The 26,601-nt window shown below is 59.5% G+C and overlaps 1 protein-coding gene across 1 annotated transcript; it reads right to left on the bottom strand.

Annotated features, from left to right (window-relative positions):
* Window positions 1-3,749: 3,749 nt before the first annotated feature.
* Window positions 3,750-26,532, bottom strand: MORN1 (MORN repeat containing 1). The gene is given in 10 exon segments (XM_060284109.1): window positions 3,750-4,378; window positions 5,343-5,466; window positions 12,075-12,185; window positions 13,130-13,229; window positions 21,939-22,023; window positions 22,603-22,693; window positions 23,592-23,702; window positions 24,191-24,289; window positions 25,197-25,268; window positions 26,385-26,532. Coding segments are annotated over 10 exon segments (1,236 nt in total). The 5' UTR covers window positions 26,506-26,532; the 3' UTR covers window positions 3,750-4,056.
* Window positions 26,533-26,601: the final 69 nt, after the last annotated feature.

The following is a 26,601-nucleotide window of genomic DNA, read 5'->3' as shown; positions in this document are numbered from 1 at the left end:
CGTGCTCCAGCGGCGGGGGTGGGGTGGCCTCCCCCACTCGCAGCGGCTCCCCACCTGCCACACCCAGCGCTACCTCTAGGAGCAGGCCTGCAGGCGCCACGTGCCAGGTCCCGCTGGCCCGACCCGTGGCCGGGCCCCCAGCTCTGCCTTCACCCACCGGGGCCTCGGCTCAGGGCCCGGGGCACTGCCTCCTGTCAGTGAGTGAACCCCATGGCAGGAGGGCAGGGCAGGGCCAGGGGGGGCAGCTCCGGACCCCCGCCCTCAGCCCCAGCCAGCCTGCCCCATCTGGCGGGCCGCCCACTCCCTGGGGGGCCTCATTAGCTCCCGAGGCTGCGACACCCTCACGGCGCCCGTTGGTCTAAAAGAATCAGCATCTTCACTACGAGCCTGTTTTACCAAACCCATTAATCACGACCTTACAGTCCTGTCGCGGGGCTGCAGGGTGAGGTCACAGGGCGGGCAGGGGTCACGGACGGGGCCTGCTTCCTAAAAGGAGACGGGAGGGGGGGCACCGGCACGGAGGTGGCAGGAGGCCAGGATCCTTGCCCGCAGGCTGCTTCCCGCTCAGCTGGTGCCCAGCAGGGGCCGGCAGTGCAGCGTGATGACACGGTGTCTGACTCGGGCTTCCAAACCGCTTGGCAGACGGCTGGGTGACCACCCTCCCCTCCTCTGATGGCAGAGCCGGGTCCGAGCTGGCAAATCGCGTTGCTTGTCTCCGTATGGCCTGGTGTGGACACGTAACCAAGCTCTGGCCAATGAGGTGTAAGCGGCAGTGGGAGTGATTCCCCCGGGAAGCTGCTTAGAAGCGAAGGGCCCCTCGCTCCTTATGCTCCCCCCTTCCTGCTAGCTGGAATAGGGGCATGATGCCCGGTGCTTGTGCAGCCCTCGAGGACCACGAGGGGGTGCACAGAGTAGCAGAACAGGAAACAGAAGTGGGAGTCCCTGGCAATCAGGGATGTCGCCCCTGCCTCTGAACTTACGTGAGCAGCAAACGTCGATGGAGTTGGAGCCACGGCTGTGTTGAGAGAAGCAGCGAAGCCTCGCTGTTAGCGTGTGGTCTGCCCAGGAAGAAGCCAAACGCAGCAGGCACGCGGTGAGCTCCGTGCCCTGAGTCAGCTGGAGAGACGGGCGACCACAGTGGAGCTGCCCGGTGAGGGCAAGGGGCCCAGGGACAAGGCCTCGGCGAGAGCCGTCCTGTGTCTGGCTCTGTGGCACGCGTCGGTCATGGCAGGCATTCAATAGCGCCCGCGACTCTGGGCCGAGAGGGAAGCCGGACGTTTCACTGGACTCCTCTGCGCGGGGGTCCCTGTAATTCGCTTCAGTAGAAACTGTCACCTCAGAGATTTTCTGGCCCAAGTTTATCTCAGGACTTGTGCTGAATTATCTTTCGATCTGAAACCCTCTGGGTCTCTTCGAGACCTGTCCGCGTGGGGATCCTGGCTGAGGCTGGTGCCCCGAGGGCGCGTTCCCCAGGCTTCCCAGGGTCCACGGCGATGCCCCCGCCCTTGGACTCAGCAGGGGCCGCCTTCTGCCTCCGCGTCCTGCACCTCACGGCCCTCGCGCAAGTTAGCACACAGGCAGAGACAGCCACCCGAGCCCCTCAGGCCCCGTGCTGGCTGGAGAAAGGGCCACAGCCGTGCCGGGGTGAGCGTGAGAGGGACGGGTTTATCTCTCTGGTTCTGAGAATACAGAAGTTCACTCTTATGAGGAAAGGACCCCTGGTTTTTGATCCCAGTACATGTGGGCCTGCCCCAGAACTCCGCACTCTGCTTTCCTTTAGGATGAGGGATAAATAAAACTTAAAGAAAAGATATCTGTCCCCATATAGTCATAGAATAAGCCATTGTATTAGAATTAGAAAAGGCTTGGGACTTCCTTGGTGTTCCAGTGGTTAAGACTGTGCTCGCAGTACAGGGGGCCAGGGTTCGATCCCTGGTCAGAGAACTAGACCCTGTGTGCCAAAACTAAGACCCGGTGCAGCCGAATAAATACATAAATATTAAAAAAAGAAGAAAGAGGGCTTCCCTGGTGGCGCAGTGGTTGGGAGTCTGCCTGCCGATGCAGGGGACGCGGGTTCGTGCCCCGGTCCGGGAGGATCCCACATGCCGCGGAGCGGCTGGGCCCGTGAGCCATGGCCGCTGAGCCTGTGTGTCCGGAGCCTGTGCTCCGCAACGGGAGAGGCCACAAGAGTGAGAGGCCCGCGTACCGCAAAAAAAAAAAAAAAAAAAGAAAACGCTTGCTCCCTCCCTAGCCCAGCAGCCCCGTGTCCCCCTCTGGCCACTTCGAGGCTTTGCTCTGCCCACCAGGGTCCCAGGTCCGACTGGGTGCCCCGCAGGCCTGCAGCCCAGGGTCTGCCTTCCTGCTGACGGGGTGCGGGGACCCGAGTTGAAGCCGTTTCCTCACTGGCGGCTGACCGCTCACCTCCTCACGGCAGGGCTGGAGCGTGCACCACAGTACAGACGGAGGACAGACAGACGCAGCGTGTTCACCACCCTGGGCCGACCTGGGCTCCCCGCAACACGTCCGAGGGGCTCGGGGGCAGGGCGAGTGTCATCGTGGGGGAGATGCTCTGCTGCAGCTGTGTCCGTGGGGGGAGACTTTCACCGGGAACGGTCCTGCGTGAACCCGCTCGCACGACGGGAAGCATCAGTGCTATAGGAGGAGCAAAAGCAGAAGGGAGCCCACCTCCCTGAGCTCTGGGCGGCGGGCCCTCTCCCTTCTCGGGGGCACTTTCCGGGTCAGACCCGAGACGGGGACGGAGTGGGGTGCAGGGGCTCTGTCAGCCGTCCTGGAGGTGGACGCTGTGACCACCTCATCTGGCAGAAGAGCAAACTGAAGCCCAGGGAGGGTCAGCTGGAAAATGATGGAGACTCCGGCCGGTCCCCAGATGCTCCTGCCGGGGACCCAGGGCCCTCCGACTTGGCGCCGAACACAGAAGGGTGACGGCCGGAACCCAGCGGGTCTGTGCCCCTCGGCTTCCCTATGGGGCACTTTCTACAGCTCAATGCCCGTGCTGAGCTGCGCTGAGTCCAGCCCGCAGGCCCGCACTCGGCGACGCGGGGCTCGCATTCCGCATTGCACTGAGCCCTCCCAGCGGCTCTGAAAGCCCTCCCAGCGGAGGGCCTGGCGCCCAGTGAGGGCTTTTACACAGAAATACAAGCACATTCCCCGACGACAATGCAGCCAAATTTGCTTCCATAAACTGAGGCGGAAGCAGAGATGGGGTCTCTGGCCAGGCTGGCCCCGCCTGCCCCGTGAGGGAGGCGCCCAGGGCTCAGTCTGGACGTGCCTCACCTCAGCACCGCACGGCCACCCTGTCTGGCTCGGCCCCGGACACGGCAAATCTGTGCCCCGCACCCACCTGGCGGCGCCCAGGGCTGGAATCCTAACTGGAGGGATGGGGGCCCCTTCAAGAGGCTGAGGAGAGGGACTTCCCTGGTGGCGCAGCGGTTAAGAATCTGCCTGCCAATGCAGGGGACACGGGTTCGAGCCCTGGTCCAGGAAGATCCCACATGCTGCGGAGCAACTCAGCCCGTGCACCACAACTACGGAGCCTGCGCTCTAGAGCCTGTGAGCCACAACTACTGAGCCTGCGTGCCACAACTACTGAAGCCTGTGTGCCTAGACCCCGTGCTCCACAACAAGCGAAGCCACCGCAATGAGAAATCCACGCACCGCGACGGAGACCCAGAGCAGCCAAAAGTGAGTAAATAAATAAAAATTTATTTAACAATAAAAAAAGAGGCTGAGGAGAGCATGAGGGCCCTAAACCGAAGTGTGCATGAGTCTGCCCGTCAGGGACCCCAGCCCCAGTTACCAGGCAGCCCTCACAGTGTCGAGGGCCCTGGGGACCAGGTGGGACCCCCAGCAGCTGATCGCTGACGCTCGGCCGGGACGCGCCCTCTGTTAACTCACATGCCCACTCTCCCCGAAGACGCGAGCCCTGGGTTTGCGGGAGGATTCGATCCCTGAGCATGAACTGCAGTGATTAAACCAACTCAGCCCGAGCTCCAGCACCAGCTTCCGGGAGTAATTCCAGAAAGACCCGTGGCGCAGCTAGGCCCACACTCCACGGAGCCAGGTCTCCCCTGCCCGGGCCTGGGGTGTGCGGGCTCTGCCCGACACCGGAGCCACATCTCCACGAAGAACCTGGAGCCAAGCGCACACGGAGGTGCTGCCGGCCCTGTGCTCCAGGCAGGGTGGAGTCGGTCGGAAAACCAGGCGAACACGTGTGACCATCGGGCCCGCAAGGTCCCCACAGAGCCGGGGGTGACCCGGGGGGCCTGGGGGAGGGCTCCTACGCGGTGTCCTGTCCGGGCCGACACAGGCCTCCTGCTGGCAGCGGCCTTGGTGGGCTTGCCACCCTCCAGGGATAGCCCTGAACAGAAACAGCCCTGAGACCAGCGGCCCGGGGGCCTCACCCGCTGCCAGGCTCACAGGGGACGAACAAACTGACTTCACTCTGCGTTCATGGCAACGAGGGCTGTGCACGTGGACAGGCCAGGACAGCGGTGCAGTGGCCCGGACCACTCATCCCAGCCCACCCTGCCCCTCCCCCACCGGGGGCCCTGGGTCTGCACGGCGAGCACGTCCAGCAGCCCTGACGCCAGGCTGGCAGCCCCCAGCCTGCCTTTTAACCCATCGCCACGGTGACGCCCCTCGGAGCTGTCTGGGATGTCTTCCTGGGACGCCCCGTGTCTCCCAGGTCCCCTGTTCTCAGGGATCGACTACACTTCCTCCTGCCCAGGTTCGGGGGCACCGCTGTCACCCCATGCATCCCTGAGCTTGCGCTGCCCGCTGCTGACCCCTTGGTTAACCCCACGCACCGGGCAGGTCGCAGGGGTCTCCCCCGGGGAGTGGGGAGCTGGCATCCGCACTTCCCAGGGCAGCTCTGGGCTCCAGGTCTCTGGACTTGGGGCCGGACAGAGGGTAGGGGATGCACTGAGGAGGGAAGGACAGGGCTGGGCTCCGCTCCACATGGAGCTGGGTGACACCTGGCTGCGGGGACACGGGGATCCAGGGGCCGGTCCAGGTAGGAGGAAGGGCTGAGGTGGCCGCTCGGAGACCAGGGTGGTGGGAAGGAAGGGGGGGCAGGCAGGGTGTCTCGCCGCAGCCCTGGCCTCCCTGCCTCCCTGCCCTCTGCCTGGAACCCCCTCCCTGCCCGGACCCCACAGTCAGAAGGCGCCTTGGTTCCCCCTCCGCCAGACAGAGTGCGTCGTGACCCCAGTGCCCGCAGTGTCCTGGCGGGAGCAGGAGGGGTGCGGGAGGGGCTCGGGGGAGCAGAGTCGAGGAGGGACCCCTCCCCACCCTCATGGGTGTCGCGCGGGGTCACCCTTACTCACAACGGGGTCTGGATGGGTGTCTCTCTGTGACCATCGTCCACTTTGAAAAAGCTGACCTCCAAGTAGGCTGGGAGCTGCGTGTATCGGACGCCCGCGGAGATCTCCACCACCCGGCCGTCCTCACCTTCCCGAAGGAGAGAGAGGGGCTGCCGAGGGCTGCAGGGGCGGGGCGGCAGCACCTGGGTCCCCCCAGTCCCCCATTCCGGCCTCCGTGAGGAATGTCTGCGGCAGAGTGTCCAGGAGGAGCAGGGCGCTGCCAGGGGCCAAGAGCACGGGCACCTCGCCCTCCGCTCACCTTCCTGGGCCCACCACTCCTCTTGGCCCGCAGCCGACTGTCCACCCTCTGCCTACCCGCTCCATCCCGTCCTGGGAGTCCCCACCTGAGTCCAGCTCTGGGCCGCAGAGCACCTCTGTGCCTCTGGCCCTGACTGGTCCCTACTCTGGGAGGGCCTCTCCTTGCTGGCCGGCCTCAGGGCTTCACCGGCTACAGGCTCAGGGCCGTGGGCCCGACTGAGCACACGGCCACCCAGCTCCCACCTCAGCCTGGGGGATGGGCTCCACCCACTCGCCTACATCCCCGAGGCACCCAGCACAGGCCAGGTCACACGCACTCGGGGGCTCGGGGTCAACAACGAGTGCTGACCAGCGCCAGGGAGGGCCCTGTGCAGCCTCGAGTTGCTGAGATCGTAAAAGGAGACACGCAGGGCAAACACCAGCACGTCGTGGACTTGGGGAGACAAGGAGCCAAGTGTAGAGACAACTGTGGTTTGATCGGCTTCTGGTTCTGGTCCAGAGGGCGTAACTGGGACCCACGGACCCTCCCACTCGGAGCAACCGAAGAGCAGATGAAACTGAATGAGACTGTGGTTTTCAAGACCTTGGACGTCAGGCAAGGACAGCAGTTCCCGAAGGATGGGAAACACACGATGGATCCCACAGTTGCCCAGTTCCTGCCCTGAGAGGACGTGCGGGGCTGGTACAGAGCGGGTCGGGTAGAGGCTGGTAGACAGGCCCACGCAGGAGCGGAGCAGAGGGGCACCTCAGGGTCAGTGCAGCACAGATCAGAGCATGAGTGAGGGGAGAACGAGAGGCCCCAGCAGGATGGGAGGCCTGCTCGTCCTGTCAGCCAGGCTGGAGAACTCAGAAGTCAGGGCATGTCGAGCAGAATTCTCAGTAATGGGGGGGTGACTGGTCTTAGACTGAGGCCCCCTGCAGACCCAACAAATCCAAAAACCAAGATCTGAGAGGATTAAACTGTCTCCAAGCAACTTAACTGCGCCCCAGAACATAGGTCAAGAATGCTTACAGGGACACAGGCGTCTCTAGCCCCCAAGGTAAAATTCACAAGGTCCGACATCCAGTCAAAGATTACCAGGCAGAGAAGGCAGGAAAGTATGGCCCATAACAAGGAGGAAACTCAATCAAACTGACCCAGAACTGACACAGTGGAAAAGGACATCATTTTTTTTTTAAGTAGGTTTTTGGGTTTTTTTTGAATTAATTAATTTATTTATTTTTGGCTGCGTTGCGTCTTCGTTGCTGTGCAGGTTTCTCTGTTGCGGCAAGCGGGGGCTGCTCTTCGTTGTGGTGCGTGGGCTTCTCATTGCGGTGGCTTCTCTTGTTGTGGAGCATGGGCTCTAGGCGTGTGGGCTTCAGTAGTTGTGGCATGTGAGCTCAGTAGTTGTGGCTTGTGGGCTCTAGAGCGCAGGCTCAGTAGTTGTGGCACATGGGCTTAGTTGCTCTGCGGCATGTGGGATCTTCCCGGACCAGGGATCGAACCCATGTCCCCTGCATTAGCAGGCAGATTCTTAACCACTGCGCCACCAGGGAAGTCCCGAAAAGGACGTTTTTGAAAGTTATTACTATAACTGTATTCGTGTGTTCAAAAGTTAAGTAGAGACACAGAAGATATAAAAGAGAACAAAGGTGGGGCTTCCCTGGCGGTCCAGTGGTTAGGACTCCGTGCTTCCACTGCAGGGGGGTGCGGGTTCGATCCCTGGTGGGGGAACTAACATCCTGCGTGCCACACGGCCAAGAAAATGAATAAATAAATAAATAAAAATAAAAAAGAACAAAGTTGATTCTAGAGGTGAAAACCATGAGATGAAAAAACACACCGGATGTGATCAACAATAGATTAGATACTGCAGAAAAAAAGAGTTATGAACTTGAAAACACAGCTATGGAAATGATCCAGAATGAGACACTGTGAGAAAAAAGAAAAAAAGGAAGGGAGGGAGGGTGGGAAAGAGAATCCATGGACGGGGGGGCAGCCTGATACATGGAAAATTGGGGTCCCCAAAGTGGGAGCAGAGGCTACCCACTGCTTTGGGTCCCCCAGATGGGGGCAGAAAAATTATCAGAAGAAATAATGGCTGGAAAATTCCCAAATTTGATGAAAATTATAAACCCACAGATCCAAGAAGCTCAACAGATTCCAAGCACAAGAACCACGAAGACAACTACGTCATGTCGCATCACAATCAAATTATTCAAACCAGTGAAAAAGAGAAAACCTGAAACACAGCCAGAGCAAAAGGACATTTGTACAGGGACATGAAAGCAGATCTCTCAGAGAAAACAACGCAGACAAGGTGACACCACAAAGCTCACCTGGAAGATGAGCCAGAATCCTGTATGCGGTAACAATGTCTATCAAAAAGGAAAGCAAAATCAAGATGTACGAAAGCTGAGAGAATCCATCACCAGCAGACACATATGACAAGAAATGTTAAAAGTTAAGTCCTTTGGGCAGAAGGAAAATGGTAGCAGATGGAAATCTGGATCCATGGGAAGGAATGAGGACCAGAAATGGTAACTCAGCAGATGAGACGAACAGGTGAGACTTCCTTTTCTGTTTGTTAAATACTCTTTAAAAGATAAATGACTGTTTAAACAAAAATAATAACAATGTATCATAAAGTTTATTATATACATGAATGTAAAATGTACTAAAACAATAGCATAAAGATTGGGATTGCAGAAGTCAGTTAATTAAATGACATAAAAATCCTAAATGTTTATGCTTCTAATAATAGAGCTTCAAAATACATGAAGCTAAAACTGATAGAAATGAAAGCAGAAATAGACAAAAACACAAGTATAATCAGAGATTTCAACATACCACTGTCAATAACTGATGGAACAAGCAGACAGAAAATCAGCAAGGATATAGCAAACTCGACAGCAGGGTCAACAAAATTCACCTGATTGACATTTATAGAATATGCCACCCAGTTCCACTCAGAAGCAGAATTCACACTCTTCTGAGCCATATTCTGAGCCATAAAACAAGTCTCAAAAAACTTAAAAGAATTCAAGACACACAAAGTATGACTCTAACCACATGGAATTAAGTTAGAATCAATAACAGAAAGATTTCTGGAAAATTCCCAAACACTTGGAAATGAAACAACACACTTCTAAATAACTCTTGGGTCCAAAAAGAACTCAAAAGGAAAATCAGGACGTATTTTGAATTGAATGAAAATGAAAGCACACCATGTCAGAATCTGTAGGATGCAGCTAAAGCAGTGTGAAGGGGGAAATTTCTAGCAATGAACTTCTATATTAGAAAAGAAAGGTCTGAAATAACGTCAGAAACTTTCCACCTTAGGAAGCTAAAAAAAGGAGAGCAAATTAAACCCAAACTAAGCAGAAGCAAGGAAATAATGAGATCAAAATAGGAATTAATGGGACTTCCCTGGTGGCGCAGCGGTTAAGAATACACCTGCCAATGCAGGGGACACAGGTTCGAGCCCTTGTCCAGGAAGATCCCACATGCCGTGGAGCAACTAAGCCTGTGTGCCACGACTATGGAGCCTGTGCTCTAGAGCCTGCAAGCCACAACTACTGAGCCTGCGTGCCACAACTACTGAAGCCCGTGAGCCTAGAGCCCACGCTCTGCAAGAGAAGCCACCGCAATGAGGACCCCGCGCACCGCAATGAAGAGTAGCCCCCACTCGCTGCAACTAGAGAAAGCCCGCGCGCCGCAACGAAGACCCAACGCGGCCAAAAATAAATTTAAACAAAATAGGAATTAATGAAATAGAAAATAGAGAAATCAATGAAACCAAAAGTTGGTTGTTTATCAATGAAACTGATAACCTCTCACTAGACTAGTCAGGAAAAAAAGAAAGAAGACCCCAATAATCAATATTAAGAACAAGAGAGATGGTATCAATTCATTAACTGGGGAGCAAGGGAGTGTTATGAACAAGCTTATGCCAAGAAATCTGAAACCTTGGAAGACACAAAACACCACACTCACTCAAGAAGAAATAGATAAACTGAACAGCTCTATATCCAAAGGAAACGGAATTAGCAGTTAAATATCCTCCCACAGAAGCAGCCGCACAGCACAGGGAGATCGGCTCGGTGCTTTGTGACCGCCTGGAGGGGTGGGATAGGGAGGGTGGGAGGGAGGGAGACGCAAGAGGGAAGAGATATGGGAACATATGTACATGTATAACTGATTCACTTTGTTATAAAGCAGAAACTAACACACATTGTAAAGCAAGTATACTCCAGTAAAGATGTAAAACAAAACAAAACAAAAAAATCCTCTCACAGAGAAAACTCCAGGCCCAGATGGGCTTCATATTGAATTCTACCAAACATATACAAAGATTAACTCCAAATAGATAATAGGCCTAACAGAGCTAAAAATATAAAATTCTTAGAAGAAAACATAGGAATAAGTCTTCATGACTCTGGGCTAGGCAGTCTTCTTAGATATGGCACCAAAAACACAAGCAACAAAAGAAAAAAATAGGTAAATTGGACTTCATCAACACTTAAACGTATGGGCTTCCCTGGTGGCGCAGTGGTTAAGAGTCCGTCTGCCGATGCAGGGGATGCGGGTTCGTGCCCCGGACCGGGAAGATCCCACATGCCGTGGAGCGGCTGGGCCCGTGAGCCATGGCCGCTGAGCCTGCGCGTCCGGAGCCTGTGCTTCGCAACGGGAGAGGCCACAAGAGTGAGAGGCCCGCGTACCGCAAAAAAAAAAAAAAAAAAAATTTAAAATTGTGCCCTTCAAAAGACAACATTAAGATTAAAAGATAAGCCACAAACTGAAAGAAAATATCTGCAAATATATATTTGCTAAAAGACTTGTATCCAGAATACATAAAGAACTTGTATAACTAAAAACTAAGACAAGCAACCCAATCCAAAAAAAAAAAAAAAAGAGGTGAAATATATGAATAAACATTTCTCTGTAGAAGACGTACAAATGGCCAATGAGCACATGAGAAGCTGCTCAACGTCCTTAGTTTTAGGGAAACGCAAATCAAAACCATGAGGAGGGACTTCTCTGGCGGTCCAGTGGTTAAGACTCTGTGCTTTCATTGCAGGGGGTGCAGGTTTGATCCCTGGTCAGGGAACTAGGATCCTGCATGCCGCGCGGTGCGGCCAAAAAATTTTTTAAAAACCCAAAAAACAACCAAAAGAAAACAACAAAGAAAACAAAAATCCATGAGGAGATGCCCCCTGACATCCTCAGGATGGCTACGCCCTGGCAAGGACGTGGAGAAATCGGAACCTTCGTACGTTGCTAACGGGATGGTAAAATGGCGCAGCCACTTTGGAAAAGAGTTTGGCCATTGCTTGAAAAATTTAAACACGAACCTACCCAACCACTGACCCAACAATTCTACTCATAAATATATACCTGAGAGAAATGAAACAGGTTTGCACAAAAACCTGCACAGGAATGTTCACAGCAGCCAAGTGCCAAGGACTGGACTGTCGCCCACGGGCGCAGGTGAGCAAAGTGCTGGGCGGGCAGGATGGGAGGCTAGTGGTCCACAAAGAGGAGAGCAGCACCGCGCACTGGGCGGGAGGGAGGAGCAGAGCGCGACCACAAGTGAGATTCCATCCACACTCAGTGTCCAGGAAAAGGCACTTGTGGTGCCTGGGATGGAGGGTGGGAACAGGGCAGGAATGAGGGGTCTTTCTGGGGTGGAGGAAATGTTCTGAAATGGAACTGCTGTAGCAATGGTCGCCCAACCCTGCAAGTGTACTAAGAGTCATTAAATCACTGGATATAGATGAATTTTATGGTATGTAAATTATGCTGCAATAAAGTTGTTAAAATCAGCCAATCGTGACTAAATATACTCGGCTTATGCTGCACGTCATGCTTCCTACGCGGAGCCGTGGAACCGAGCTGGACCACTGTGCAGGAACGCCTGTCTCCGGTGGTCCCGCCCCGTCCCTCTGGGTCTTCTCTGCTCATGGGGCGGGAAGCCCGGTCGTCCCTCTGCTTGGCCGCAGGGCTGACTGAGCATCTAGACGCAGCCCAGACGGATGGGCGTCTGTCCACCTTGGTCACCCCACGAGGAGCTTGAGAAACCCTCCCCTTGCCAGGCTGAGCGGCTGGCCCGGCGCCCACGTGGCCTCCTCTGTCCTCTGACTCTGAGTGTGTGACCGCCGGGAGGGCCGCCTGTGTGCTCACGCACATGCACACAGATGCACACACAGAGCCCATGTGCTCACACACGCACATGCACCGCACAGCGGCCTCCCACCGGCTGGAGGGCTCGCACACCCACTGCCCTTTCTGCCGAGGCTCCGGCAGCGAGGACTTGGGAACGGGGTGACCTGGGCGCAGCTGGGAGGCCAGAAGCCACCTGTGGCATCTTGTCTGCGTTTTTGCTACTTCAGAACCCGACAGCTGCTTATCCTTCTGAAAAGAATACATAACCCGGCCGCCTTCCTGGAGACACTGACTCGTGGCAACTTCCCCACCGTCCCGCTGCAGCTGGATGGTCAATGTGAAGGAAGATCCCTGGGCCACTTCCATCCCCTCCGGACCCAAAATCACGATCCCTGTGGCTTGTGCTGGGGAGAGCAGAGCGCATCTGTCGTGGGGTCAGGGCGGTGAGTGCCACGGGTCTGCATCCCGCATCCTGAATGCGCTGTGCAGCCGCTCAGGCCTGACCGTGTCCCAGCGGGGGTGGGGGGGCGCATGGATGGCACAGGTGTCAGGGCTGGGGGACCATCACTGACGCCGTGACCTTAACCTCGTCCTGAGGGCCGGCTACAGTGATTTGAAGTGGGTCATCTCAGAACTGACCTGATCACGGTAGGGGGACGGCAGAGCTGAGGTGACGGCCCAGCAGTGCCCAGTGCACCCGGGGCATGTTCCCGCACGGCCTCCCGCCCACTGCTCGGACCCGGGCCCTGCATTGCGTGCGTCTGAGTCAGCGACCTGATGTGTGCTGGACGAGGCTGTGGCTGTCTGCCAGGGAGCTGGCCTGGTGAGCAGGGTCCACCCGCAGCTCTGAGTGAGCAGCTGCACCCGTGGACCCGGCACCAAGGTTCTGATTGGTGACCCGAGTCCCTGGAGTCTAACAGAAGCCCCCATGCCCGGAGGCAACACGGGGAGGGTGAGGCGCCAGCAGAGGACCCTGCAGGCCACAGGCCACCTGTGCGCACACTGCAGAGCAGAGAGCTCAGGGTGGGGGGCGGGATGGAGGCTGTGCAGGGAGGCCAGACGCCCAGAGCCCCGTGGGTGGGAGACCCCGAGGCTGGGAGCCCTGCTTGAAGCAGGACCACTTGGGTTCAGGGTCTGACGGGGGCCTCTGCGTGTCACGAGCCCCGTGAAACCACAGCAGAGCATGTCTCTCCCAAAAGGGGATTCTAGGTTCCACTCCCTCCAGCCCCGCTTGGTCCACACCTCCCGCGAGACTGCCCAGGGCCACTTGAGAAAGGACACGGCCAGACCCAGACGTGACCCCACAAGAGGACCCCACGGGGCCAGCGGCAAGGCCGGGGGCACCTACTCACGGGGTGGCCATTGATCCACACCCCTCGGTAGACGCCCCCGGAGCAGTGGGCCACGCTGCCCTCTCCACTGAACACGTCACCGTGCCACTGTCCCCGTGGAGAGAACCATGGGCTCAGACGGGCTGGTCTCCCTGCCGCACAGCCCGGCGGCCCACCAGGCTCCGAAGGCCCCTGGGGACCTCCGCAGAAGGCGCTGCCCTTTGAACTTTAAGAAGCCAGGAAGTTTGGAGACAATGGCCCGAATACAAAATGCAAAGAAAATATGGCTCCAAAGGGCACACTTTTTAGCACGAAACCCTTTTAACACAAAGATACTGCATTTGTGCAGAGTCACGGGGGGCCGACTGTGCAGGCGAGCGAGCGGAGGCTCGCGGGGTCGAGGGGCTGAGCGTTCCGACACGCTCCTTGATAACAGAAAGGCCAATTAAAATCACACTGGGAACCCGCACAGCCGCACCCTGGGGGCAGTGCCAACTCGCTGCACACCCCGACTCTGCCACCCCATAATAAGCCTGCTTTGTAAACGATACGCACGACCGAGCGGAAGAACGGTGCCAAAGAGCAGGAAGACTGCTTTCCTGGAAAAGTTCGAGATCTTAATGGGGTTTTATTCAGCTATGAATTACTCCTAGTGGAAGAAGCATTAGCCACAGGCGCGTTTTGGTTCGATTCACTCTTTGGCAGAAGGTGATTGGGCTCCTGCTTTCCTGCCCAGCCCTCCGAGTGGCCCGAGGCCGCCCAGCAGCTGGGGCCGGACTCCGGTTGGCGGGAGCCCCTCAGGCCCTCGGGAGGGGCCGTCTGGCAGGTGGGGCCTGTGGGAACGGCCCCTGAAGAGCTCAGACACCCCAAGATCTGGGGGAACAGGTTCCACGGCTACTTGGAACACACGGTCGCTGTGTTCACATTACAAGGTGACAGGGAAGGGGCCTGGCCGCGGCTCCCCCTCCAGCCGGGGCACCAGACAACTGCGGCGCCCTGGTGGGTGCATGGCAGCAGCGGCAACGCAACAGCTCGCGGCTGCAGGAGGGGCCGGCTGCCAGCTGGGGGTGGCAGTTGGGCAGAGGCGTGGCTGTGCCCCCCACGGGAGGCCTGGAGCCGCAGGGCAGCCTCGTCCCTCCAGCCCCCAGACCCAGAGAGCTGAGCCCTCTGGGCCCACACTCGGGCTGCGTTCCCGGAAAGCTCGGTGCCAGCACGGCTGACATCGCAGACGGTCTATCGACGTCCCCTAAGACGTGGCTCACGTCTGCAGGCAGCGTGCCAGGCCAAAGAGGGGGCGAGGCCGCAGGTATCACGCCAGAGCGGGGGCCCCGTGCTGCCGTCCTGGGAGGGGCTGGGGAGCCCCAGAGTCACTAGCTGACCATCCCTGGAGCCAGTGCGGACTCCAAGCAGCAGCATCTGCTGGGCTTGCTGCCTGGTCCCAGGAAGGGGTCCTGTGCACAGCTGTGCATGCATGTGGGCGTGTGCACCTGCGTCTGCTGTGTGGTGGAGGCAGCAATGCTCAGTGATCGCGATGGGCAGGGTGACCTGGGGGGGAGCAGAGCGGGAGGGTCCTGGCCGAGCTGGGCCATTGTCTCTGAGTCTGGGTGGGGCCAGCCCTGGGGGGCAGGCAGCCGCCCCCCACCCCCAGCTGTGTAGAGCACACTGACGTCAGAGCTTCTCCCAGCTCGAGCCCCGTAGTCGGTTTGCTGGGGTCAGTGGTGCTCCTCAGAGGTGAACGAGTCGCCGGAACCCTTCGCTTCCCTCACGCCGCCGTCCCCAGGCCGGAGAAGTGACCGGTTTCAACTCGGGAAGCAGGTCTCACGGCCAATCGAACGCACCTCTCAGGAGCCAAATCAACTCACCACTCCGCCCCCCCCCACCCCCGCCCTTTTACGTAGAGGTTCATGCCCTCGTCTGAGGCTCCGTGCTGTGGTGCCTGGGCAGTGGGCCGGTGGCCCCGGGGAAGGGTGGTCGCCTCCAGAGACAAACACCCCCCTGTGGGGCCCGGCTGCCTCCCCCGCACACCGCCCCCAGCTGAAGCTGCGCCCGCTCTGTGCCCGGGACCAGTGTGCTGCCCGCCCGCACAAGCGCAGGCCTCACCCCTGTCCTGGGCAGCGGTGCTGGGGTCACCGCCCCTGCGGGGTGGACGGGGGAGGATGCCCAGAGGCAGGTGGGAGACGGGGCTTCCAGCCACAGGGAAGTGGGGAGCTCAGTGCGCGCGCACGCCCGACCCCGTGACACGGCCTCGGCCTCTGTTCGAGCTTCTCCATCACGTGACTCTGAGCGCTCCCGCCAAAGAGGGCCGAGCTCTGTGGCGCTCCGCGGGCCTCTCCCAGCGGCCTCTCCCTTCGCTCTCAGTCGTGGTCCCGTCTTGTCTGTCTGTCTGCTCCGGGGCATGAGCTTCCCAGGGCAGGGCTCCATGGGGACAACTAGGGCTCGAATGAGCGCGGGCTCCTCTCCAAACAGCACGATGGCCACTGGGGCCCTCGACCGTGTCGGGGTCCACGTCTTTGCACGCCCTGCCCGGCCCCTTGGCCCTCTGCGAAGGTGCAGCGTGGGTTTTCAGGAAGAAGGCAGGCAGGGCCTAGGGTCGCCTGGGAGCCAGGAGCAGACTCAGGAGGGTCCAGCACACAGAGCCTTGGAGCATGGCCTGCGGGCGCACGGGCTGCCGCGTGCAGACAGGCAGTGAACGTGCCCCTCAGACCACGAAGCCCCGGCCCACTCCGCCCCGCTGGGTGTGAGCAGGGTCAGGCTCCCCGCCAAGTCACTGTCCAGTCCTCGCCATCCAAGCATTGACAGACCGCTTAATCGCTGACCGACCGCTTAATCGCGCTCCCGTAATCTGAGACCCCCCACCCCAGCTCAGGCTGCAACACAGCACTTTCCCAGGACAGATACACGATACACTCCAGCAGTGTAACTCATCCAACAGCGTAGAATCTAATTAATGTTACAAATCATGCTTTTGAAAACCCTGCCCTTTCTCAGTCAGCTGACACGCACCAGCGCGCGAACAAACACGTGTTAACGCGTGGTTGCGCCTGGCGGCTCTTCCTTCTCCTCCCCGTGCAGGTGAGGACCTGTGTGTGCTGCCGCAGTGCAGGAAGATGGGAGGACGGCCGGGCCACCCTGCACTCGAAGCACGGGTGCGCGGGGTCCCTGTTAGGAGAGGCCCCGTGGGGTGAGTGGGGCACACCTTGTGGCCGGCGGTGGCTGAGGCAACCCCAGGGCCTCTCAGCTCCAGGATAGGGACCTATGTGCTCAGAACTCCTTCCCTGGTCCTTTCTTTGAAGAGCACGGAGTCGGGGGTGGGACGAGGGGCCGCTTGGGTGCCCTCCCCACCACACACGAGTTTGAATAAATTGTGAGAAATACACACCTGACTCTTCTCATTTCGGGAAGCACTTTCTAGTTAACAGATGCTGTTTTTCTTTCCCGGGAAAAGTGACGGTGCTTTCCCTGGAATTGCTTCTACGGTTGCGTTGTCCTGTTGCGTTTTCAGGCGCTCCCAGGCACACTCTGAATCTCCGCCCCGGTCAGAAGCCCACCTTCCCAGCTCACCCATCTCTTCCCCACCTCCAGTCCTCTCCAGGGCACCGGGCTTTGACCGACCACACCAGGAGGGGCCGGGGCCCGGCTCTCCACAGCATCTTCTTTGATGGCATCCAGTCTGGAGAAGGTGACTTCCCACTGTCACCAAACTCCCTCCTGGAGCAGGTGAGGACTTTCCTGAGGCCACGGCTCCTAGACCAGGGAGGGGCGTGGCCCCGGGTCACCTGCCTGGGCCTGCGGCTGCAGGGGTCCGGGGTTTCCAGCTTTCGGGGTGGCCTGCTGGGGCAGCAGTGGCCACACAGGCCAGAGTGTTGGTGGCCCCTGCCCATCATTCTCTGCAGACACAATGCCCCTCACTTCCCAGCTAACAGCAGGGTCCCTAAGGTGTCTTTGACCTCCACGATCCTGGCCTAAGTTCCCTGGATTCCAAAGTGTGACAAGCTCTGCTGATGCAAATGCAAGCTGCCTTCACACTCTGGGTCCTGACATCCGTCTGCGTAGAACCCCACCAGGAACGTGGGGCAGCGCTGGTTCTGCTCTGGCAGCCCAGGCCCCTCCTCCCACGATGTGCCAATGGGCCCAGATGCTTCTCACGGTCAGGCCCCCATTCCTGGACTGTGACCTCCCGGCCAGGACAGTGGCACAGGGACACGGAGCCCCTGGCATTCCTACAGATGCACAGGTGAGGAGAGGGGAGGCTGGGAGCCACCAGCAGGTGAAGATGCGCATGAGGCCGACCACCTGCTCTGTGTGGTGAGCAGGTGCGCCGCCCAGCAGGCCTCCCTTCGAGAAATGCAGAGAAACGCCAACACGAGAAATGCAGCCAATGCACACGGAGGTGCCCCGGGACGGGCAGAAGCGCAGCTGCTGGCGGCACCACGGAACAGCCGCACAGGTAGGAATATTCCATGTGCACAGAGGCTGAGGCTCACTGGAGAGCACCCCTCTGTCCCCTCCGCCAGGTGTGCGCTCGCCTCCACAGCCCACAGTCTGTCCCCAGGCTCCACGGAGGCGGCCCCGGAGGACGCTGCTCTCCGAGGGGCTGCCTGATGCCTGTCTCTTAATCACTTCATTGGCACCGCGGTTATTTAAAAAGCAGGAAACATGGGACTTCCCTGCCGGTGCAGTGGTTAATCCACCTGCCAACGCAGGGGACACGGGTTCGAGCCCTGGAAGCCCAGGAAGATCCCACATGCCGCGGAGCAACCAAGCCCGTGCGCCACAACTACTGAGCCTGCGCTCTAGAGTCCACAAGCCACAACTTCTGAGGCTCGCGCGCCTAGAGCCCGTGCTCTGCAACGAGAAGCCACCGCAATAAGAAGCCTGCGAGCCGCAACTACAGAAAGCCTGCGTGCAATGAAGACCCAATGCAGCCAAAAATAAATAAATAAAAAAACAAACACAAAACCCCCAGAGAACACAAGCGTTGGGGGAGGATGTGGAGAAATTGGAACACTGGTGCGCTGCTGGTGGGAATGGAAAATGGAAAATGGTGTGGAGGTTCCTCAGAAAGTTAAAAATAGAATCGCCACGTGACCCAGCAGTTGCGCCGTTCCCAGAATTGGGAGCAGGATGGTGCTCACAGCAGCGTCACTCACAGGCGCCAAGAGGTGGAGACAGACCGAGTGTCTATCGATGGACGAGCAGCCGGACGCAGCGCGGAAGGAACATCCGCACGGCAGAGCAGGAGCCAGCCTTAAAGAGGAAGGAGGTCCCGACACCTGCCCCAACGTGGATGGACCTAGAGGACACGATGCCGCGTCAAATGAGCTAAACACGAAAGGACACATCCTACATGACCCCACTTCTATGAGGTCCCGGGACGAGATCCATAGAGACAGAAAGTAGGAGGGCGGGGCCGGGGGCTGGGGGAGGGGTGGGGAGTGAGTGTCTAATGGGGACAGAGCTTCAGTTTGGGGAAGAGAGAAAGTTCTGGAAATGACGGTGGTGATGCCTACGCAACAATGTGAATGTGCTTAATGCCACCAGGCTGTGCACTTACAAATGGATGAGACGGCAAATTTTATGTTATGTGTATTTTGCAATAAAGTTAAAAAACAGAGAAAGCTCTTTGCCTAGTGAAAGCTTGGGGACAGCTGTACCCTCATGGGAGACATGCCAACTCCCTCTGGCGGCTCCATCTCTCCCAGGTGACCCTTCATGCCCAGAGGTCACAGCTTAGAGGTCAGGCGCAGGAGGCATCCCCACAGCACGGAGAGGCGGGCCCTGAGAGCTGGGAGCTCCTGTGCCCACACCGTCGGGACGCTGTTTGGGGCGCGGGGATTCAGGGCCTGGCTGTCCTCCCGGGGCCCTCAGGACATGGTCGTGGCTGCGACTGTGGGTGGGGGCAGCGCTTCCTGACCGCGGGGCTGCGTGGCCCGGTGCTCAGGGTCTGGGTCGCGCGGCCCTGAGAGGCTGGGGCATCGCTGAGCAGCGGGAACGCAGGCGGACGGCCTGAACCCCGGGGAAGGACCCTCGTTCACCTGCAAAGCGCCGGGGGGACGAAGCCGCCAGCCCCTTGCACTCCGCCGGCTCCCGCCTGACATCCAAGCCGGCTCCCGCCTGACATCCAAGCCGGCGTCCACTGGGCATCCGCTTGGAGGGACGCGGCTCTAGCTCCGCAGCCAGCGGAGGAGCCCCCTGCAGGGCTGGGCAGTCGGCAGGGCCGGGTTGCCCCCTGGTGGATGGCGGCGGGGAACCCCCAGCCCCCCGGCTGAGCAGCGACTTGCTGGGGAGGCCCGAGCACGGCCCCCAGTGCCCAGGCCGCTGATGCGGAGGCCCTGGAGGAGCCCAAACTGCCTCTGGGGGAAGGGCATGCGGGGTGGAGGGTGGGGGCGGAGGCTTTCGGGATTCTCTGGAAGAAGGCGAGGGCTCGGCCACCCCCTGGTTTGGGAGGCCGCCTCGTCTTTGGAATGGTGGTCGAGAGAGTCGGGGAGCCAGAGGGCAGCTGAGGGCAGTGCCAGCACTAGAACTGCGACCCCATGCCCCCAGCCCGCGAGGTGTGGACGCTGTTGGGGGTTCCGAGCGAGGAAGATCCTCCCAGGTCCCCCTGCGTTTCCCTCTTCCGTGGCAGCTCTGGAGAATTCAGGCCAGTGACTGTGGCTGCCCAGGATGAGCCCTAAAGCCTGGCCCCATGAGGATAGACAGACGTCCCCCTTGGGGAGAAGAAGCAGAGCTCTGGCCGGGGCACAGCGGCATCTGCAAATGGGCTCTGGCGCAAACTGCCAACCGCAGCGGCCCAGGCGGCACCCCGGGAGTGGCTGGCTACCCAGACCAGGACTTGCGGTCCCAGGAGGGGCCTGGGAGGTGGTGTCACCTAAGCAGAGCTCTGCGTTTTACAAGCAGGTAAGGTGAGCATGCCGGGGGGAGCCTCGCAGCCAGGGCAGGACTCCACACTCCCCAGCAGGCCACTCCATCTCAGGAAGTGCCCTGGCCAGTTACCAGTTTACTGCCCCTCAGCCCCCAAACGACCCTTCCTGCCCGACTCTGTGCTCCGGGAGCTGGACCCTGAAACGTGTCGCTTTGCCAGCTGGTGCCGTGCTGGGCGCTGCAAGGACCCTGCGGGGAAGAGGCTTCCCTCGGGCTCCAGGGTGCCCACTCCTAACCCCTCAGGCACAGGGGTTTGTCCTGGGCGAGTTCCTCTGTGTCCCAGGGTCTCCTGCACACGCGGCCCCGGTGGCTGGCAGCAGACGCCCAGGGAAGCTCCTCCAACCCAGCGGGCTGTGGCCACACCCCCTGTCTGCAAGGTCTGAGTCTCCGGAGGGGCTGGGCTTTCCCTCATCTCCTGGGACTTCTTTCCCAATCTCCACTCTAACTTTCACATGAGAAACTTGGCAAAGATATGAATTCAGCTGACAACCTAATTCTGCAACCCACACAATCAAATTGTTTCAGCCCTGAGGCTGTGAGAAGTGAGAGACTCTCAGGACCGTGGCTGGAGCTGAGTGCAGACCTGAGCTCCCGTCCAGGACACCAAGGACCTCGCGCCGCCGTCACTACATCCACAGCCACGTGCAACCCTCGGCTCCCGAGGCCCAGATTCAGCTGGCGCATCACAGCCGAGCTCGGTGGCAGCTCAGTCACTCCCAAAGCTACCACGTGCCACAAGTCACATCTCCCATGGCCTCAGCCCCACGCGGTCAGGCCCGAGGATGCAACCAGGCCGGTCCCCACCCCATCTTTGGGGGCACCTCCTGGGGCCACTTTCGCATTTGCTTTTGCCATATTCCTGCTTTCACCCCTTTGGGTATTTTGCTGTCTTTCACTAGTTGATACTTTCACGTTCAATCACTGGTGTGACTTCTGTCTTCCGGTGGATTCTGGTTCAGGCATCACCACCATCCACCTGACGCTTGGGCCAGAAATGCAAGGACATCTTCGCTTCTGCTCTTGTCAACCAGTCCAGTGTCTGTGCCTCCAAACCCCCCAAATTTGGTTCCACACCCCGTGCAGGCCGCCATCACCTCTCTCCATGAGTGAGAACAAGAGAAGCCTTCCAAACACAGGGATCAGGTCACCAACTCCTTCCAGCACTTTCTGTGATGTGTAGGATAAAACTCCAAGCCCTCGTGGCTCCAGGGCCTATGCGTGGGACTGCCTGGACCTCCTGCCTTGCCTCCCCTGACCCCTGCTCTGGCTACGCAGGCTTCTTCCTGCCTTGGAGCCCAGCCTCGCCCTTCCGCTGCCTGCAATGCCCTTCCCTGTGGTCTCCATGCGGCGGCCCCTTCCCATCCTTCAGACCTGGCTCACGCGGCATTCTCTGGCCCCTGGCTGCATCTCTGCAGGGCCGGCCAGGCCCACAGGCCGGCGTGCGGGAAGCGCAAGGATGGCGGATTCTGGGGGCCCGAGAAGGTCTTCCCACGTGCCTGAATCTCTTGGCCTCGTGGCACCTAAAAGCCCCCATCAACCCGAGAGTAGCAGCTGCGACATGATGGGGGGTGGGGCACAGAGCCCTGCTCATGAGGAGCAGGGAGGAGTCCTCGCCTGCTTCCCCAGGTTATCGAGGGCACTGGGACCCCACGGGTATCTCCTCTCAAAAAGGCTTCACCAGGCCATTCCCACAGGAGAGAGTGTTGGGTCATGGGGTGTTTCAGGAACCAGACGGGACGGAAAGGTGTTAGCGGGTGGCCCTTAAGCTCTCTGAACCGCATCTTCTCATCAGCGAAAAGGGAACGGTGGCCGACCCTACCTCGCAGGGTCAGAAGGGCAGCACCTGGGCTGCACCCCGGGCGGCACCGGGAGCAGAGGACGCCCGGCCGGTGGGTCCAGTACCTCATAGATGGAGCCGTCCGCATGGCGCAGTGTCCCATGGCCCTGGCGCTGGTCCCGGACCCAGTCGCCCTCGTACTCATCTCCGTTCCTGAGGGACAAACGCGGAGGCTGCTCTCAGGCTGGGAAGGGCCAGGTGGCTGTGTGACGCACACCGGCTCCTCCGACTGGGGCTCAGCACGCACCCCCGGGACCAAGGCAAAAATAGGCCCAGAACAGATGGCACAAGCTGTGGCCTTGCCAGGGCCCGGCCAGAGGGGCAGGTGGCCTTGGCGCCCGGTGGCGTGCAGTGACGGGAGGCCCCGCTTGCTGGGCCCCAGGTGGGAAGGTTTGGAGAGGAAAACGGGAAGGAAATGGGGGGGCCTGCAAATCCCAAGGGCAGGATTTTGCACGAAAACTGCCTGGAGTGTGAAAGACGCCCAGCACTGGGCCCGAAGCTGAGAGCCTGCGCGTGTCACCCGACTCGGCCCCGCTCCACCCTCGCGCCCACCCGACCTCCTCACCTGGTGTTTCACTGGAGGAGGGGGACGGATGTTCTTTCTACTAAATACACACAGAACCAATGTCAGCAACTGAGGGAGAAATTGCAGGATCATATGAAAAAATCACAGACCGTACTTTCAGGGCTGGGTGTTCGATGGGGGTACGGCCCACAGGACGGCGGACTCACCGGAAGACCATCCGCCCTTGGCCGTGCCGCTTGTTGTCGTGAAATGACCCCCAGTACACTTGTCCATCTGCGTCCACCAGGTGCCCCTGTCCTGGAGGCAGGCGAGAGTCGAGGGTCACCTCGTACCTCCGTTGGGGGAGGGGGGTGTCTAGAAGAAGGATGGGGTCGGCACCCCCTGTAGCTGGGCCCCATGGGGGTCCCCGGCCCCACAATCCGATCTGGGGCGGCCTGGCAGCCACACGCAGCGGGAGCGGCTCTGAGTCCAGCTCTCAAGGTCCCGAGGGAGGGTGGGGGCGCCCGGGGTCCCCAGCATCGGAGACTGAAACGCTCTGTTGTCCGGCTGGGGTGGTGCTGCCGCGCGGTCAAGGCCAGCTCGCAGGTGCGAGTTCACGCTGAGGACCGACAGTTGTGCAGGGCCTCTACCACCTACTCAAAGGGCCCAAAGGCCAGAGGAAGTGCTCGTGAAGACACGGAGTCTCAGGGCCTGGACACTCGGGAAGGGGGGCATCCTGACCCCTCACGGGAGGCCTTGGAGGGGTCAGAGCTCCGCCCGCGCCGGCATGCTGTCGGGGGCTGGGACTGCTCCGCTCGCTCCGGCGACCCCGGGGCTCTGCCTGCTGCTCCCTGGAATGTGGCCTCCTGACTGGCTGGGTCCCACAGGACGTGGAGGAGGTGACTGAGCCGAGGGTCAAGAGGACCCACAGCGCTGGTTGAGCCACTGCGACCCTCAGCGAGTCCAGGAGACCCGCCTGGCCGAGCCCAGGCCGACTGCTGACACGGGATCGAGGGCGATGGCAGAGTGGGGACCTGAGTCACCAGGTTTGAGGGGCTCGCTGTGAGCCCTGCGCTCCGAACCTCACCGGACCGGGGAGTGCACTCGCACCCAGGCCCGCCCAGGCCCCGAGTCAGGATCTGGGGAGGGCTGGGGTCCGGGCCCCACAGTGTCCACCCCGAGGCCGATGCCTCACGCCTTCCCACGGACCCCGGACCTTCTCTCAGGCTGCAGGAGAGCTCCCCTTCGTAACGTCCGCCGGCTTTGTACTTCATGACGCCATGTCCTTGGGGTTCTCCCAAAACAAACTGTCCGGTGTAGGTGTTCCCTGGTGTGGACGGGAGGCGGGAAGCCGTGTCCAGGGTTAGACTCGTTTCCTGAGTCCAGCGGGGTAACCAGTAGTTCCTGCCCGACCCTTGGGCAGTGGTAGCAGAACACGGTGTCCCTTTATCTCACCGCTCACGCTGAACAAGGGAAATGGGACTCCCTCCCTCCCAGCAGTGTACGTGCAGACTCCATCGCAAGGGGACCCTCTCTGGGGCATCTGTGTGCTGGGGGCAAAGGCCCCGCCAGGCCGGAGTCCGTGGTGTGAGGCTTCTCTCCGCTGAGAACCCAACACTCGCTTGCCGGTGGGGGTCTGAGGTTCTGCGGGCAGCAGTGTGGCCACCCTGCCCCAGGCTGGCACGAGGCCATTACGAGACACCTTAGGGAAACCAGGGGTCCCCAGGTTACTGATGGAAGTGCCTTCTGCGCCCGGAAGGGAGGGGCCAGCTCACACCAAGGTTGCTTCAGGAGGAAAGCGTCGGGTCAGCTAACCTGTCAGGGCCCAGTGCCGGCAGCCCTCTCCCGTGATCTCTCCGTCTACAAACTCGCCTTCGTAGTAACTCCCGTCTTTAAGCAGAAGTTTGCCCTGACCTGGTGAAAGACGTCGTGCTGTCAGGCAGTGGCTGGGAGTGGCCGCTGGGGCATGCGTGTGGCCAGGCTCGTTTCTCAGGGACGAGCACGGAGCCGTGAAAGTCTCTGCGTTTGGCTCCATCTCTCGTCCAGCACGTGCTCTCTGCAGGCTCACCCACACATGTCCACCAACAAGAACGTCCGTGAAACATGACCGAAAGTCTTCCTGCTGTTCTGGCCATCGAAAGTTCAAGGACCCCGCCCCAGACCTCCTCAGAGGGGACTCGACGGCCACCTCGCCTCTGTCAGTGCAGTGACAGAAGGAGAGAGAGTGAGTCTGTGGCCATAGGGTGACACTGAAGCATACATTTCAAAAAGGAGGAACCACTCTGTCCAGGCCAGGAAGAGAAACAGAGATTTCAGCACAACAGTGAGAAACATCCGTGGGGCAAAAACATTACAAGAAAAGCCAATAAAAGTCAAAAGTCTCAAAATATAGAAAACAGCCAACAGATGTAAAAATAGCTCATGAGAAAATACTGAAAGATCAATCCTCCAGCAGAAAACCAGGCAGAGGATGTGAGCAGACAGAACACCAAACAGGCACAAAACCATGAGTGTAAACTTTGGAAAGTTCAGGCCTGCCTCTGGGGGGACTCCAGGGGACTTTCGCTTGATACTTGCTCTCCTCTGCTGCTTAGATTTTCTACAAAAACTGGCAGTCTCTTTATCATCAAACAAAAAAGAAAAGCAGATTTCATCAGCACCAGGGGAGCTGTCCAGGCCTCCAGCGCTGCAGGATGGCCCCTCACGGGCACTAGTGAGTGCTGAGGGCCCGGTGTGGCCAGCACCTGTGTGGCCCCCAGATCGGCAGGGACACGGGCCATCAGCGGCATGGCTGCAGGAAGAGGCCACAGCCCATCCTTACCATGTTTCCTGCTTCCTTTCCATTCTCCTTCATATCAAAAGAAAGAATTCGGGTAAATGAAGACTCCGTAACCTGAATGTTGAAAGGAGGGCGCACAGGTTAGCAAGAGACACAGGTGACCTGGCTGATGACCAGCAAGCACTGAGGTGCAGGCCGTCCCGGGGGCTTCTCCAGGTGTCTGTGGCTTCACCCCCAGTGAACTCCCCTGCCCACTGCTCCCCAAAGGCTCAGTTTGGGTCACGACTCTCCCTGTTCATCTATTTATGCACCAGACACGCTGAGCACCTACTCTGTGCAGAGAGGCCCCGGGGGAGGTACGCTAGGAGTGAGCGCAGGGTCCTTGAAAGGAGCGTGCGGGTTGGTGGGAGGGTGGATGGGTGTGCGCGGGGGTGGGGAGCCTTCCTGAGAGGGAACATTTGAACTGAGCCGAATTAGCTGGGGGTAAGCGAGGGCACAAGGGGAAGAGCCGTCCTGGTCATCTCTCTGCAGGGACCTCATCCCCCCAGTGGCCTCCTGTGCCCTCCAGACAAAACCCACACCTGCATCCAAGGAGGGCCTGCCCATCGTCACTTCTTGCCACTCAGCTGCTGGGTGCACCATCCCCCAACTCCAGTAGTTTCCACCAGCCCCCCTATTTCAAGGCCAACTTGGGGCGAGCATTTCTAGGGAAGCTTGGGGTTGCCAGACTCTGGTATCTGCCATAAACGAGGCTCGGGTTCTACCTGAAGTTAAGAGATGTGGACTCGATTTCTACGGCCCCATTTTTTTCATTCTATGAACAAGTTCTATCAAACCTCCTCTGACCGCGCGTCGGGGACGTTGGGAGGCGCGGTCAGAGGAGGCGACCCCTGCCAGGACGCAGGGACACCCAGGCTCGACTCGGTTCCTGCCGGCTGGGTCTCCAAGACACGGCCGGTTCTGCTACTCTGGGCCCGGGACCCCGCCCATCCCCCGGGCACCGGGACACGCGAACGCGCGTCCCTCCCAAATTGGGGGCGACAAGGCTTCCGGGGGTTGCGGGCTGGGCTCGGGGGAGGCGCGCGTGGGGAGCCCCGCTGGGCTTGGGGGTTGCGGGTTCTGGACTTCCTGAAGTGAAAGTGCGTGTGCGGGGACACGCAGCGAGCGCCCGGACCTGCCCGCCTCCCTCCCATCCGGACCGAGGCCCGGTAGGGCGCAGTCGGCTGTTACCGTCCCGCAGTGGCCGAACCGGCGGGTCTCGGCGCGCCAAGCGGGAGCTCGCGCACCCATCACGGGCGGACGCCATCTTGCCTCTAGAGTTTCCCTTAGCAACCTCATAGCACTCCTCCATTGGCTCGTTGGTCGCGAGGGGGCGTGGCCTCGGGCTCAGTCTCTGGGCGTTACCAATCTCTGGAGCGGAGCTGTCTGGGCCCGGAGCCAGAGGACG

Source organism: Globicephala melas, chromosome 1 (genome assembly GCF_963455315.2).
Source record: "Globicephala melas chromosome 1, mGloMel1.2, whole genome shotgun sequence".
Taxonomy (NCBI): domain Eukaryota; kingdom Metazoa; phylum Chordata; class Mammalia; order Artiodactyla; family Delphinidae; genus Globicephala; species Globicephala melas.
The sequence above is the reverse complement of the archived record's forward strand: the minus strand, read 5'-3'. Positions and strand labels throughout refer to the sequence as shown.